General features: G+C 34.3%; 2 protein-coding genes across 2 annotated transcripts; one reads left to right on the forward strand and one right to left on the reverse strand.

Moving 5' to 3' along the window:
- Positions 1-3,578: 3,578 nt before the first annotated feature.
- LOTGIDRAFT_139814 (hypothetical protein) lies at positions 3,579-6,070 on the forward strand (the record flags this gene model as incomplete). The annotated part of the gene is made up of 2 exons (XM_009049886.1): positions 3,579-4,195; positions 4,675-6,070. 2 exons carry the CDS (start codon positions 3,579-3,581, stop codon positions 6,068-6,070), a joined length of 2,013 nt encoding a protein of 670 aa, XP_009048134.1.
- Positions 6,071-8,564: 2,494 nt separating this feature from the next.
- LOTGIDRAFT_238311 (hypothetical protein) lies at positions 8,565-15,282 on the reverse strand (the record flags this gene model as incomplete). The annotated part of the gene is made up of 9 exons (XM_009049887.1): positions 8,565-9,420; positions 9,845-9,920; positions 10,937-11,063; positions 11,563-11,625; positions 12,369-12,456; positions 12,851-12,916; positions 13,839-13,936; positions 14,746-14,850; positions 15,238-15,282. The coding sequence occupies 9 exons, from the start codon at positions 15,280-15,282 to the stop codon at positions 9,336-9,338; spliced, it is 753 nt and encodes a 250-aa protein (XP_009048135.1). The 3' UTR covers positions 8,565-9,335.
- Positions 15,283-16,336: the final 1,054 nt, after the last annotated feature.

Here is a 16,336-nt window from a genome sequence, read left to right on the forward strand (position 1 = left end):
CATTTTTGCAAAGTCAGTATTTCGGATCGATTTTCTTCGGAATTTCATATTTGGAATCTACATGTAATATCTGATATGATATAAGCAGTTAAAAAAAAATCACATTTGTCGCACATTTTTTTCGGCCAAATTTTGCAATTTTTTACAAAAAAAAAACTTTTTTGTTTATTGTCGGATTAACCTGAATTTTTTTTTATGCAAAGACAGGTCTGGAATGTAAACAAAAAGGCAGAGTAATTTTTTTTACTTCACTTCCGGTTTAAACGGGAAATCGATTTTAACTTCCGGTTGAAAAACTTCCGGTGTCAACAAAATTTTGCTCATGGGTAGCCATCGTTGTTCTACAGCCGATTTTAAAATAAAATCCATTCCGGAAGTGACACTTTGGCCGCCATTTTGATTTTTCCTGAAATGCGTCAAAATGTATTCAGAGATAACAGCTTATCCGATTTAGATGATTTTGGTGTTAAATGAAAGAACATAAAAAAAAAACAAGAGGCCTCCAGAAGCCCGATATTTTATTTTCGCTTTTTTGCAATTTCCGGTTGAAATTTTTGAAAGTTTGAAGGTTTCATATTTCGTGACCTTGACCTGTGATGACCTTGACCTTTAATGGGTCAAAGGTCATTGACTTTGGCTATCAGTTGATTCTTTCACATTTGACGTCCGACTTGTACTTACGGTTTAATAGCTGTCCGAAAACAGTCTAATTCGCAACTTTAGACGGCAGTAGCACATGATAGCACGTGATAATTAACCTAGAGGTTTAATTTTTTCGGATTCTCCATGTGCATTTCATGCTCTTTCCGGTGATACATTACAATCGTTTTTAAGGCAAAACTGAAATTCGTGATTTTTTTCAGATTTGAGTGTTTTTTTTACAATATATGTGTCTCTTATAATAATAATATAATAATAATAATAAGTTTATTGTTTCAAGGCAGAAGCCCAAAGAACATACATTTACAATGGAAATCATCGCAACATGGAATATAATTATAAAACATTAAGTACAAAATGATGCATTAACTGTCATGAATATATTTGAATACGTTTGAAATATGTGTCTCTTTGAGCTTGGTGTATGTATATCTTATGACCTATTTGATGTAGAACCTAGAAATTTAGAACGCAACTAGACATTTTTAATATGAATTCACCAATGACAAAAAAGTTGAGGTGGGCATGGCACATCCAAGTTGAATTACTAATTGTTTACATAATAGGACAGTGGCACAACTCGCATAGGATACATTTGTTCAAAAAGGGACTTTGCACACAGTTACCTCATCCTTTTGGCCAGTTTGTTTTAACAGTTCAGTTGTTACAGCTTTACAGTTCCAAAAAAGGAACGGGTTTTAAAATTTCCATATTTTCAATTTTCGGTTTTGACCTTTGTTGACCTATATCTTTTGACCTGTATGATGTAGAAGTTTGAAATTTGGAACACAACATTGGGCATGGCACATCCGGGTTAAATTACTCATTATTGACATTTTTGGCCAGGTGCTTAACTCGTAAAGAATACTTTTGTTCAAAATTAAACTTCACATACAATTACCTCATCCTTAGAGCCATTTTGTCTTAGAAGTTCGGTTGTTTCAGATTCATAATTCATAAAAAAGGAACAGGCTTTGGAAATTCAATATTTTCAATTTTTGGGTCAAAGGTCATTGACCTTGGCTTTCAGTTTATGCTTCCGGTATTATAGCTGTCCAAAAGGAGCCAAATTCGCAAAATTGGACTGCTCTAGATCGTGACCTATTTAACTCAGAGGGTTATTTTTTGTGGATTCTCAATGTGCTCATCATGCTCTTTCCAGTGCAAAGTTGAAATTTCTGAATTTTTGAAATTTCGGTGTTTTTTTTACAATATTTTCGCTTCTTTGAGCTGGGTGTATGTATATCTTATGACTTATTTGATGTAGAAGCTTGGAATTCGGAACATAACGAGACATTTTAAATATGAATTATCCTATGACAAAAAAGTTGAGGTGTGCGTGGCACATTAGGGTTAAAGTACTTATTATTTATTTTTTATCAGGGGTATAACTTGCATACAATACATTTGTTCAAAACAGGACCATGCACACAATTACCTCACCCTTTTGGCCAGTTTGTGTCAAAAGGACAGTTGTTTCAGCTTCGTATTTCAAAAAAAGGTACAGGGTTTAAATTTTACAAATTTTCAACTTTTGATCTTTATCTTTGATGACCTTGACCTTTGTAGGATCGAAAGTAATTGACCTTGGCTAAAGATTAATACCTTCATATCTGATGTTCAACGTCAACTTCCGGTTTTATAATGTTTGCATTTTCAAGTTTGATGGCATATATCTAGTGACCTTGACCTTAAATGACCTTCCCCTTACCATGGTTAAAGGTCATTGACCTTGGAAATCTAATCATACTTTCATATTTTATGTCTGACTTCTACTTCCGCTTTCACAACCTTCCAAAAAAAGAGAAATTTTCAAAAATTTTGACTGCTTTAGCACGTGACCTAATTGGCTAAGAACGTTGATTTTTTCAGATTCTGTTGCATATTAGCACATGAGCAAAGTCCCACTCAGTACCACGAGTGGTTCTAGTCTTTGTTTATATCTATATCCAGTATCTAAGCAAACATTTAATTGAAAAGACTTTTTACTTTGTTTATATAATAGTCGACGTTTAATTATTAGATTTTCCAGCTGATATCATTTCAATGTTCCAGACCATGAATTCATAATTGAAAATGTATGTACCAGGTGTTTTGAAATCAAACTTCTCCCACCTCCTTTTATACCATAAACTAAATATATATATATATTTCCGACGGTGAAACGAATTGTTTCGATTATACATGGTGTTTCGAAATCAGACCTCCCTATAGCTACTCCACAGCATTAACTAAAATGGACAAAATCTGTGACAAAGTGATTCAGAACAGGTATTTATGTAAGGTATCTATGAGAATTTAATGTTTAGAATGGCCTCTATCTGTCTGTACCACAGTCTGCATTCTTGAGGTATGATTTCAGAAAATCGCATAAGAGCTGAGATTCTTTAAAAACTACCTGTTCTGAATTAAATCAGTTTTTGTCAATTTCAGTTAATGCCGTGGAAGAGGGAGTTCTGATTTCGAAACAATTCATTTTACAGTCTGAAATGACCTAGACCTACAGTACCTTTACTCGAACAGGAGTGTCAAGATAACATCTGTTTATATTTTAGGTACAGGATGTAGTTCAACGCTGAGATATTCCGGGATTTATCATGTAGACGGTGTATCGGTGGAAAATGAAAGTAGACCTAAAAATCTTCATAATGCAAGAAACTGCCAAAAATCGTCCTCGGGACCAAGGATTCGGATTGAAGCAAATTCGTATACCAAAACCAAAGCCGCGAAGTATAAAGAGACCGCTGCGTAGTTTTAAAACAAATGAAGTATTTTTCCTCTTGTTTGGTTTTTGTGTCGGATATTCCGTAATGTTCTGGACAGCGATGTCGCAACTGCTGCCGCAACGTTTAGTCTGTCTGCAAGACCGATCCGACGTCACTATCTATAATTTTAAGCTACCCGTGAAGAAACAGTTCATGCTAATGGCCGTGATGACCTCTAGAAAGTTCCTCGAAACAAGAGCATTGGATATTCATGAAACATGGGGTTCGAGGGTACCAGGAAGCATCCTTTATTTCGTTGGAGATGCTGAAACGTACGCTGGTGATCTACCTGTAGTGACGTTAAACAATATCAACGATACTTCTTATCCACCACAACGCAAATCCTTCACCATGATAGAATTCATCTCCAAAACATTAACAGATCATTATGAGTGGTTCGTGCGTTCGGACGATGACATATATATCCGCACGGACAAGCTGGAACTCTTGCTCAGGCGACTGGACAGTTCAAAGGCCTGGTATATCGGACAGCCAGGCTATGGTTTAAAGCATGAAAGAGGCAAACTTGGATTGGTTAAGCCATTTTGTATGGGCGGCGTGGGAATCACTTTTTCAAGGAGTGTGTTAGTGGAGGTCGGAAAACACCTTGTTTCAGATTGTCTGAACAATACGGTTACGACACATGAGGACACAGAGCTTGGTCGCTGCATCTACAAATTTACTGGCCTGCCTTGTACCACTTCTTCAAAGGTAGGGGAACTCAAAATATTGTTTAACTCAGCTATACGTCGAACAAATGGTCGTTGTGAGTGTGAAAGTCTTAAATCTGAAATCTTTAATCGTATTCCAATCGTCTCAGCTGTTCATGGATATAGATAATCCGGGAAAGACCCATGCCAACACATTTGACAAAGGACCAAATGGTAGACAGGATCCTCGTGAACTTGAAATTGATATCGTTGACATAAAATGGCGGCTTCTTTCTTTCTCATTACCTGTATTCTTAGCGAAGATTCAAAAGCAACTTTTGGTACAAGTTGAATTCTCCAAATTTTAATATTTAGATCTTTGACAATATCTCACGTATATGGTTGGCAAATATGGGGGTGTTTCTAGTTTTAATGTCCCTTATTGCATACTGCGTTGCCTGCCATTAGCAAAATCTGGGACAGTAAAAGGCGTAAAACTCCATTTCATTTCATTTCATTTGAATGTGTTTTTTTTTTCAGCTGTGGTCGACGTTTGTCCAGAACCCAGGAAGATATATAACCCATGCTATAAAATTTAGTTGGCTGGAAGTGGGCGCCATTACTCTTCATCCCATAAAGGTTCATCCTCATATGCTGAGGATAGACTCTCTTTACTCCGATCTCAAAGTTCAACAACTTGTACAAAAAATGAACAGTTTACAACAAGAAATTTTCGATTCGGATGAGACTTTGAAGACCAAGATGGGGACATTGATGACTACTGCAGGCGATGTTGAGATTCTGGACGACGATGTGGTTTTGGGGTCAGATATCGCATTTAAATTTGAAAATGCACCCGAATCCCGTGCAAAGATAGAGGACCTACCTAGACTCATTGAAAAGGAGATAGAGTACGAATGGGATTCTTTAGACTGGAGGAACCGGCGTCTGAATACTCAAGGTAGCGAATACCACAAAACAAAGATGTACTTCACTTCATCTATTTTTATTCCTAAAATAGCCACTGAGCTCGAAATCAAATACGGTTCAAAGTTGGAATTCAAAAAATTGTTACCGTTTATCTACTTGCGTCTTAAATCAGGAACGGATATAGAGTTCATACTTCAACACAAAGACAACAACAACAAGAAGCATCTCATAAAAACTATCCAAAAGTTTTCTGGTATACAATTCCGAGAGATGATGCCGCTTCCACACCCTGAAACCTGGATCATCCTGCCACTGTTGGGGAGATCAATAGAATATCGACGATTTTTGGACACGTTGGTTCGAGCTGTTGAAAAGAATGGAAAGTTGATCAAGCTGAAGGTAGTGCTTTACGAAGATGGCGGAGGCCAATTCCGTCTGACGCAAAAGATCTCAAATCATTTCCGGAACTCTTCCAAAAATTTGTCGATCCTGACAATTCTAACTAAAGGACCATTTTCGCGAGGACGAGCCATATCCAAAGGAGTTGAGCAACTGTCGTTGAATTCTCTGTTGATTTTCATGGACGTAGACATGTACATTGACGAGTACTTTCTCCACCGCGCAGTACTCAACACTATCCGAGGCAAACAGGTCTGGTTTCCTATCTGCTTCAGTCAATTCAATCCGATAATCGCGTGTTACAGAAAGCATCATTGCTCAATGGAGAACAATCACGGAGACGATTTCGGTCTGTGGCGAGAATTTGGATTCGGGATTGCATCCATGTACAGACAAGACTTGATCAAAGTTGGCGGATTCAATTTAAAAATCCAGGGATGGGGTAGAGAGGATCAGGAATTGTATGAAAAGATTATTCAGAGATCCGACCTGCACGTGTTAAGGACAGTTGATCCTTCCTTAATACATATATATCACGAAAAGTCATGTAACCGAGAAGAGCTGGGAGACAAATTTACGGATTGTCTTGGATCCAAGTTGTCTTTGTATGGTAACATGGATACTCTAGCGACTATTGTGATGGATTTAAGAGTGATAAAGGTATGATAATTAAGATCGTGAAATGTCCTGTGGAGTATTCAGCATCTATCTCTTGATGCAATAAGCTGGTGTTTTCGTCAATGTATCGAGTGGCTCAGTAAAAACGATGACACTAATTATTTTAGAATTTTTCAAAAAAGTATCAAAGCTTTGATCAGAATATTGTGTCTTCTCCAGCTGACAGAATTAACAATGAGATAGCTGGTAGAACTGAAGGACAGAGTTAGTAAGAAATGGAACAAATACATCTTAACTCGACAGTTAATATCTTGTCATGGAAAAAAGTAATTCGGGCGATTTTTGCTAAAAATGGTGGCAATATTGAGCATTAATTCAATTAATAAAGTAAAATTATCGTAAATATTTTCGGCATTATATAATTTTACAAGATATTTTGAAAAAAAAGCCGAGATTTCAAACCTATTTCGACCTATAAACCTGTAATTTGGTGAAAATAGGTCTAATATCACTAAAAATATGATTATAGCATACTTTATGAAATATATTGAATTTGAAAAGTGTTATCGTTTTTCTAGGCCACACCCAAACTACTATCTGTGGAATATTAATATACCGACGTCATCACAAATGACCAATCGGCTATCGTGTTACATTTGATAAGGGACGGCGATACAAAAAGACACCCAATTGGATCATTGATTCAGTTGACCCTATTAGTCAAGATTTCGACCACATTTGGTGCAGGTTATATAGACTTTGTGGATCAAAAATTAATGGTATAATTTGAAAAGAAGGTCTAGTGACATGTCGATAATTGCCATAGATTAATGATGTCGATAGCTAATGTGATATAAAAGGTTATGCTCCACATAAAAAAATGCAATTGACATTGCTCGCATAAAATCCGCTAATAAAATATATATAATATACCTTGGAACATTTTGTTAAATCACAGGTACAGTGTAACACGGAAAAAACACAAAATTAAACCGAGATCTACTATGGGGACTTAGCTAATTGAATACGTTTGTACCATCTATTTCAACTATCTGTATTATTTTTCAAAATTTAAATCAGTACTCTTACAATTTAACAAAAGCGTATTGCTGAAGCGTAGAGCTGAAATTTAGCTCTATCAGGCGGTAAATTATCGATGCAAAGCAAAGATATTTATCACATAAAGAGAACAGGTAAATTATAATAGAATAATAGATTGTGAATAATCTGTTTATAGGCATCCCAACTTTAGGCTTTATATTCTTCTTCTTTTACTAATGGCACACCTGCTGACAAGGTCAATGACCGCGACTAGTTTAATGATTATTTATTTCGTGTCAACACCAAGCTGATTACAAGTTATCATACTCTGTCAAATCTATGTAACTATTATAAGATTTATATAATGACTACATATACCAAGGAATTATATATATCGAGTGTCACATAAAATGGAAAGTTGATCAAGCTGAAGGTAGTGCTTTACGAATATGGCCGAGGCCAATTCCGTCTGACGCAAAAGATTTCAAATCATTTCCGGAACTCTTCCAAAAAATTGTTGATCCTGACAATTCTAACTAAAGGACCATTTTCGCGATGACGAGCCATATCCAGTTGAGCAACTGTCGTTGAATTCTCTGTTGATTTTCATGGACGTAGACATGTACATTGAGGAGTACTTTCTCCACCGCGCAGTACTCAACACTATCCGAGGCAAACAGGTCTGGTTTCCTATCTGCTTCAGCCAATTCAATCCGATAATCGCGTGTTACAGAAAGGATCATTGCTCAACGGAGAACAATCACGGAGACAATTTCGGTTTGTGGCGAGAATTTGGATTCGGGATTGCATTCATGTACAGGCAAGACTTGATCAAAGTTGGCGGATTCAATTTAAAAATCCAGGGATGGGGTAGAGAGGATCAGGAATTGTATGAAAAGTTTATTCAGAGATCCGACCTGCACGTGTTAAGGACAGTTGGTCCTTCCTTAATACATATATATCACGAAAAGTCATGTAACCGAGAAGAGCTGGGAGACAAATTTACGGATTGTCTTGGATCCAAGTTGTCTTTGTATGGTAACATGGATACTCTAGCGAATATTTTGATAGATTTAATAGTGATAAAGGTATGATAATTCATATTGTGATTTCTGAAAGGTAATCGGAGTATTCGATTTCCATCCTGTGATGCAACAAGTTGGTATTTCCCCACCACTGATGCATCTGCCGACGTCAAAACTATTCAAATGTCAATTGACGATCGTGCCTGTATAGTTTAAATTGTGAAGAATACTGAAGTATTCGATGTTCATCCCCTGATGCAACAAGCTGGTATACTCTAACGAAATACCCAAACCAAATCTAATGATCTATCTAAGCAATAAGCGATAAGGGTCTGATTGGCTGTATTTGCTTGCATACTATCCGACCAAATTACATGGTCAAGGTATAAGAGGAGTATGTAATAACTTATCATTATGAAGATGGCTTCATAAGGACTCTATGTGATAGATAATGCTAATGGATGAAATATCACATTAAATCAAAAATTAATATATTTTTCATAAATATCACAGTATAAGTTAATAATGCTGTAAAATCACAACTTTTGGTTACAGACTCTTTGCAAATAAAATAATGGTAATTCTGATGGATGGCTAAATGATCTATCTCAGGCATCAAGATAAAATAATTCTCTAAAGTAACACAGAAATAAAATAATAAACACCACCTTTTATAAATTTCCATATTTGGATGACCGAAAAATTCTTTTAAACTTTGCCAAAATGAGTCTTTGTTCATCAGTGGACATAATTCCTCAATAATCTGATAATTCCATAAAACTACAAGTGATCATGCATAAACTACAAGTAAGTATTGAAAAACCCTTAATATTTTTAAGAGTTTTTCAAGAACTACTTGTCAAGTCAAGTTAGATATCAGTTTCAAAACAAATAACCATAGTCTTATCATAACATTGTGTCGATAAAAACAGTAAATAAAGTACAAAAAATAGTAGCAGGTTCCCATGTTTACATTGTTATCAAGACTGGTATTCCAAAAATATCTGATAAAATTTGAATTATGGGACTATTGATACAATTGTGAAACCAGTAGCTTTCAAATAAATATAGTATTTTTTTAGTTTAAATTGTGACCTTATGTTTAAATGTTGAAAATTAGACTATTTTTAGCAAATGAATTTTATGATGATGTTACAATGTAAACAAAAACCTTGTAGATTTTTGTAAAATGGGAAAAGTTCTTTTTCACAGTGCCTGTAATTCCTAAGCTATCCTGAAAGTTTCACTTATAACTGTGCAGATGGTAAAACTACAACATGAGATACTGAGGTTGGTCGACCATCTTCTAACACTTCACTTTCACTTTGATTTCTAGATTAAAAATATAAAAAAAACATCTGGTAGACTGTCCAGTACTCATTGACAAATAATAAGAAATTTTAGGTTAATTAAAGACTTAAATTAGGAATTTTATAACTGAATTCGGGTAGTTTTAGACATTTAAATGGATTATTTTTGCTTATTTGACACTAAAGAAACAAACAAAATATTATAAAGCCATTATAAAGCCAAACACCAAAACTAGGACAAGCTTAATTTACAATTAGTACTATCTGTTTTTAATTAACCCTATTAAAACAAGTTCAGTTTGATCAGGTAGATACATAGATATAAATAGAATACCTTAGAAATATTTTCAGGTATTATTTACTACGTTTTTGATAATGCTATCAGTTGCTATAAGAAAACCTCTTTACTATTCCTTCAAAACATATTGGTCTACCAATTGACTTACCTGATAGGGGGTTGAGGTAACAGCTTAACATCCACAGGAAAATCTTGATCATTGTCATCAGACATTACCTGATTTTCTACAAAAATGGAAACAAAAATAATACTCATCAGAATGGCAAATATGGAAACAATAAAGAATTAAATGTTGGTCTCGCTAGCATTATTGGTGTGTACACATAATTAATCACATGACAAACTGAATAACTGAAGAAGTCGTTCAATGTTCGTTTATAGAGTGATCAATGTACACAACAATAATGCTAGTGAGACCAACATTTAATATTTATATTTATATTCAGATACTTTTATTAATACAATTTTTACTGTTTTATATGATCCGTTACGTGAATTTGCCACAAATCTTAGATTGCATCATTGTTGTGCTTTGACGACATCATTGTGTCACGTGACAAACAAACTACAGTTGATCAAAAAATAATTGCAATTTTGCATAACTGGTTCATTTAAGGGAGTGATAGTAGAAATGTAAATATACAGAAACGTATACCTGAAAGTAAGAAGAAGAGAAAACAGACTAGAGATCTATATACGAGCATACCGAATTTCATCAAGATGAGATAAAACTATAGTTTCTATTGTGCCTACAAGCCAAATTTGTTTTGTTTTACTAAGTCAAGGGCAATAACTCTGAACCCGTTCATCTGACTATTACCAACTTGATTGAGATCTCATCAATATATACATGCATATCAAGTTTCATCATGATCAAACAAAAACTCTAGCCTCTATCGTGCATACAAGAAATGTGGACCGATGTACAGGGCCGACTGCTATATACGTTCACATTTCCATTTGGGCATATAAAAAAGAATAGGGTTAAACAGGAATGTACTTAGAAATAGAAAAATTTAAAACAGCATTGTTAAAAAAACAGGAATATAAGGGCATAAAGTCCATAGAAACAAAGGAAAAATATAAAATAATAAACAAACAGAAAAGTAAATAATAAACAAACAGAAAAGTAAATAATAGAAGTAAACAGAAAACTAAACAATAAAGTAAACAATAAGGCAATGGAAAGTAACCAGAAAAGTAAAAAGAAAAGTGAACAAGCAAAGTAAAAGGAACACACCATCAACAGAAAGAATAGTTGTTCCACGTCCACTAGGTGCTGAAACTGTATAAGATAAACAATCTTTATCAACATTCTTATCACCATGACTACCACCATAACCTTTCACATGTTTACCTATATCAGGCTAAAGATAAAATAAAATGCAGTATTATACCATGATGCAAATTTTTGCTATGGCAACAGCATTAGCTTCTGGCATATCACATGTTTCCCTATATAAATCCACACAACTTATATAAGCTTACCACTTTGTAACTTTTGATTTTAGTTGATGATTTTTTTGAAAAAATGAGGAAGTAAGAGGTTAATGCCCTGAATTCATTGTTATAGGGATAGATTCACCATCTGTTTGACACTTTAGTCTGAGTATTTTGAGCTGAGCTAATCAGTAATTTAGTGTTCACAGTTCCTAGTCTAAATATGAGCATTCAAATACATGTATGTCTAAAATTATCCATGTTTGAAAATAAAATGTCTAGTTTGATGTATAATATTGAAGGAATTATACATTTCTAGTACTTCTAAAGACTATTTACATATATTCAAGACCCAAATCAACCCCTTTAAAGGGCAAACCATGGCCTTTAAAACATACTGGTTTATGAATAACATATTCCACTTACCAAAGGTTTTTTAGGGTTAGCTGAAGGTATTTTAGCAGGCACTATTCCAGCTGGACTGTCAACCTGAAAAATTAATAAAAAATAGCAATGGCAATTGTAATACGTCCACAAGTGTAATGGCAGCTAAGTTGTCCAGGTTGACAAGAGCTGTTAGTAAATGAAACATTGCGAGAGTAACATTTTTATACAAGAGCTTTCTTCACAGCCTTTTACTTTCTTTTCATTTTCAATAGGGCTCATCATAAACAATTTCATCAAGTTTCCTCTAAATCAATGAAGAATTTTTCTTTCTAGAGTGATTAGGAACTAAAAAATCTAATAGGGAGATCAGCAACAAAATCAAGTAATCAATATGAGTGAAAGATAACGAAGTGATCTTTGTAAGATGATTTCAACACTTTATGGTCAGGGCACTTGAACAGTTTTTGTCACCGAAGCCAGTTTGTAGTAAAATCTCACAAGATTATCGAGCAGCCAACGGGATTTTGAACAGCAAACCTGTTTGATATTTGTCAGCGATTTTTGTTCTTGTTGGCAATTGTTTTCTTCCTGTGACTACACTCATGACGAAACAAGACTCAACAGAGCGTCGTCATCCAATCAAATTCATTTTTACTTTAATAACCCGATCATCACATGATTATCAACATGGCAAAAAACGACTCGTCGTGCCCACAGCTGGTACGTGAAACTCTTGACAAGACTCTAGTATTTAATAAAAATCAGCGACTAAAACCATTCATGTGCCCTCACCATTAGCTGATGGAGCTAGAAATAATTCAAGTAACTCAAATAACAGGACTTACAGCATAACTGACAGCAGCTTGGTGAAGATTTGCAGCTTGACGTTGTAAAGTTTGTCGTAGATAACTCTCATCTTTTAAAGCATGCAAACTAAAATTGCAAATGACATGAAAGAAACAAAGAAAACTATATTTTACAACAATAACAACTTTGATTCATGAGAATCCTGTCTACCAGCTGGTTCTTGACAAAACCTCTTGGCATAGATCCATACCCATTTACAGCTGGGTCGACACGAATTTAATCGAGAAACCCAAACAAATGAAGGCATGTAAAAAAAAAACACAGGCTCTAAGCAACTGTGTTACAGAATCTCACAAAGAAATTATGTTAACGATAGAAAATAAAAATCAACCTCCTTTTCTGAACTAGATAAGCTGAATAATGACAAACAATGCCATGCACTGTACACAACACTGTTATTTTTTCAATTTATAGTAGATAAACTAAGGAGCAGATAAGTGCTAAAAAAACATGGTCAAACCTCTGTTGTAAAATAGCAAATTTCTTCTCCCAAGTTTTATGGATTCGTTCAATTTCTTTTTTCAATCTGAAATATATAGTTGAAAGAAAACCAAAATCAAATGTGATTTACAACATATAACTAGTTGATATCAAATGAGTACAAAAATAAGATATGTGAAGCTATAAGGTGAGTTGAAATAAAAAATTAAAAATTATAACCAAAAGTAAATACCAAATGTGTTAAATAGAAATATTCACAAAGCCGTTAGGTAAGCTATAATATTTAATAATAAGCCAGGCAGCACTAAAAAGTTACATATACTGTAAATATAGTGCATTTGTATCAAGGGTTAAAATTGTCAAACCTACTCATACGTGATTGATTCAACAAGTTCCATCCACCTTTACTACTTTTCAACTAGGGTGTAATGACCCCCTCAGAGAGTAAATTTGAAATTTTGTGGGGTAATGAGGCGTTTTGTAGTCTAGCATACAATTTTTGACAATTTTAATCTAAATTATTTTAGTCAGGCTATATTCGCCAACAAGAAAAAGATTGCAGAGATAACCTAAGAGAAAATCATGAAATAGTAAGGATTCATAGGGAAAGGTGATAATGCAATCAATCAAGCATCCTCAAAGGGCTAATAGAAAGAAAAAGGTTGAAAAATCATGTCTTATATCATAAGAAAATTCACTTAAAGGTGCAGTATGCATTAGCTTCAAAAGAACAAGAATTGTTTTAAAAAATCCCACTTCCCTTTCATATACAGATCCCAGCTAGCAAAACTCTCCTGGCCCAGGTCTGACACATTGGTTAGATTAGTGTTGTCAAGTGTGATTTATCAATCCATTATCAATACATTGGTAGCAATGTAAAAGCATAATAAATTTGAATGTTTGGTTGATTCCATGAATCCTGAATATGCAGAACTCATCAATCAAGTGAGCCGACTCATCACCATTTTTTTTTCCTAAAAGTTTTGTCAAAGACATGTCAAATTCACCTTGAGATCTCAGTTTTAAGAACAGCATCATTTGAGGGTGGTGGCGTTTTTGGTTTTTCCACTTTATTTTCTACCACTTTTCCTGCCTTTTTCTTTTCCTGCAATTACAGAGAAATTCCACAGTTTGGTCCTGTATATTTTCCAACATATATCAATAATATATCATGACACAAATTTAAAGAGCTGACTAAATTTACTACGAAATTTCAAGTATCTGTATCTCTTATCAGCCAACATCTAATTTGTCTATAATCGCATAAAAAAGTTTTGGTGTAAGTGATAGTCTTAATTACTAGTATTATTGCCTGCAAATGTTACCGACATCATATAGCCTTTTTAAATATGAGACCTGCATCAATGACAAGAGAGTTACCAAGAAAAAAAAAAAATTCAATGCCTCATGTCTTAGTAGACAAAAAGAAATTTGGTTTCAAAAATTAAAAATATGAATATAAATATATTTTAAATATATCACTTATTTGATGGATGTCTACAGTAAAGGTGGTTCCTGTTAGAAGTCTATTGAAAGTGTTGCCATGAAAGATATTACCGTTTTTTGCCTCATATAAAAAAGATCCTAGTTACGACCCTGATATATGTTATTATAAACTGTGCCTGAGAAACCTTCTCATTGTCAGCCATCACTGACAGTAGAAACCAGGCTGAAAAATTTAAAGGCACAATTTTTGACCTATGCCAGATAGTTCTAAGGACAAGTTTCCAGGTTACAAAGCAGCCTAACAAGAAGACACATAGGAAGAATCTTAAATTTAGGATGACTTAATACCTGTCCCATGTGCCTAGGATCAATCCTAGATAAGATCATTTCAAATATAAGCAGTGCCCGCCAGAATCACTATACCACTATTGAACTCGTTGCATAGAACAATTATAAAAGAGGTCCTACCACTTCTATCTGTTCTTGAAGCTTTATGTTCAATTCTTCTAATTCCTTGATTTTAACAGTTTCCTTTTCAGAAATCTCTTGAGCTTTCTGAGCTTTGGTTTCCATCTAAAAATGAAATCAAATTAAGCCTTTCATCAATTGTACACTATAATGAAGGAAATCAATGTGTTGTGTGCTCTGAGCTGAAATATGTCTTTTTTTTTTTTGCAAAACTGGGCTGTGTGCAATGAGGAAAATTTTGTTAAGTCAGTGTCTCACTCATAATCTAATTTCACAGAATCTTTAGGGAACATACTTGTGTTCCAATAAAATGAAATAGAGTTTTACATTATACTTTTCTGCACTTGATAGGGCTACTGAAGACAGACTATACAGTGCTATGTGCAATATTAGGACATTAGCAAATAAGGCCTTGGTTTATTGCCCCATCCAAACAACTATTTTACAATAGGGGCAAATAATCCAGGGCACATAATTAAGTTCAAGGTATACCTCCTCCTTAGCCTGATGTAACTTTTCTTCCATCATTTTCTGCATTTCTCTCTGTTGTTTGTCAGCCTACAATTAATATTGTTAAAACTCTCTTCAACAATGATATCATACAGGATCATCTAATCAAACCTGTGATTTTATTTTAGCTAAGTTAATCAGTTATAGTGTTCACAGCCCTCTATCCAAATTTGAGCTTTTCAAATCCATGTGTGTCCAGAAGTATTTGAAAGTTAAAATATATTTTTTCTTGAGAAGCCGCTATATATAGAATAGAAAAGAAGTGAATTTTCTAGTTTGAGGATTATTTGAAAGGATTAGGCCATTTTCATTCAATTCTAGTACTTCTGAGACTACTTATATATATTCAAGACTCAAATCAACCCCTCAAAATGGCGAATCATGCTGTTTAAGTTTGGCTTAATTAAGCCAATCCTTCATTATTCTTCAAAGAGATTTCTTAATGAGATAAGTTATTATTGCACATGTATTTAGCAAACACATTCAAAAGAGTGCTCAACACAAGACAATGAGGACCTAAGGGAAAGCTGTAGCACTGGATATTGACGATCATGCCATGGTATGATACAAGAATAATGTAAAGCCATATGGGGTAATGGGATAACAAAATTTTATCATCAAAGTTTTCAATATTTATTAATTTTTAACTTTAAAACTGTAATATTTGGTAATGTAGTTGATAGGAGTGGTTAATGTCCACAAAAGTTGAGAAAAAAGAATGAAAGGTATGGTCAATTATCGATACATGACCTTCGCTTCGTGGCATGTCGTATCACAATACATCGAACCATTGATATATCATGTCAGCACTAGACAGCTGTGTGAAAGATACTAAGTATGTTGTGTTTCAATTTTTTCTTAGTGGAAGCAAATTTTACATCCTACTTTTATGCTCTTGATTCAGTTCATTATAAAATCTGAATGTATAGCATAGCTGGGATTGAACCCTACTCTCTAATCATCTACTGGAATCGGTTGGAGTTTTGTTAATGATGTATCCAAGCAAATGACATTTAGGTGGCCCTTGATTGGTAAGTTCTGAACATGTTCTATTTGTTTCAATTCTGAACTCAAGTGAACA

This window comes from Lottia gigantea, assembly GCF_000327385.1.
Source record: "Lottia gigantea unplaced genomic scaffold LOTGIsca_140, whole genome shotgun sequence".
Classification (NCBI taxonomy): domain Eukaryota; kingdom Metazoa; phylum Mollusca; class Gastropoda; family Lottiidae; genus Lottia; species Lottia gigantea.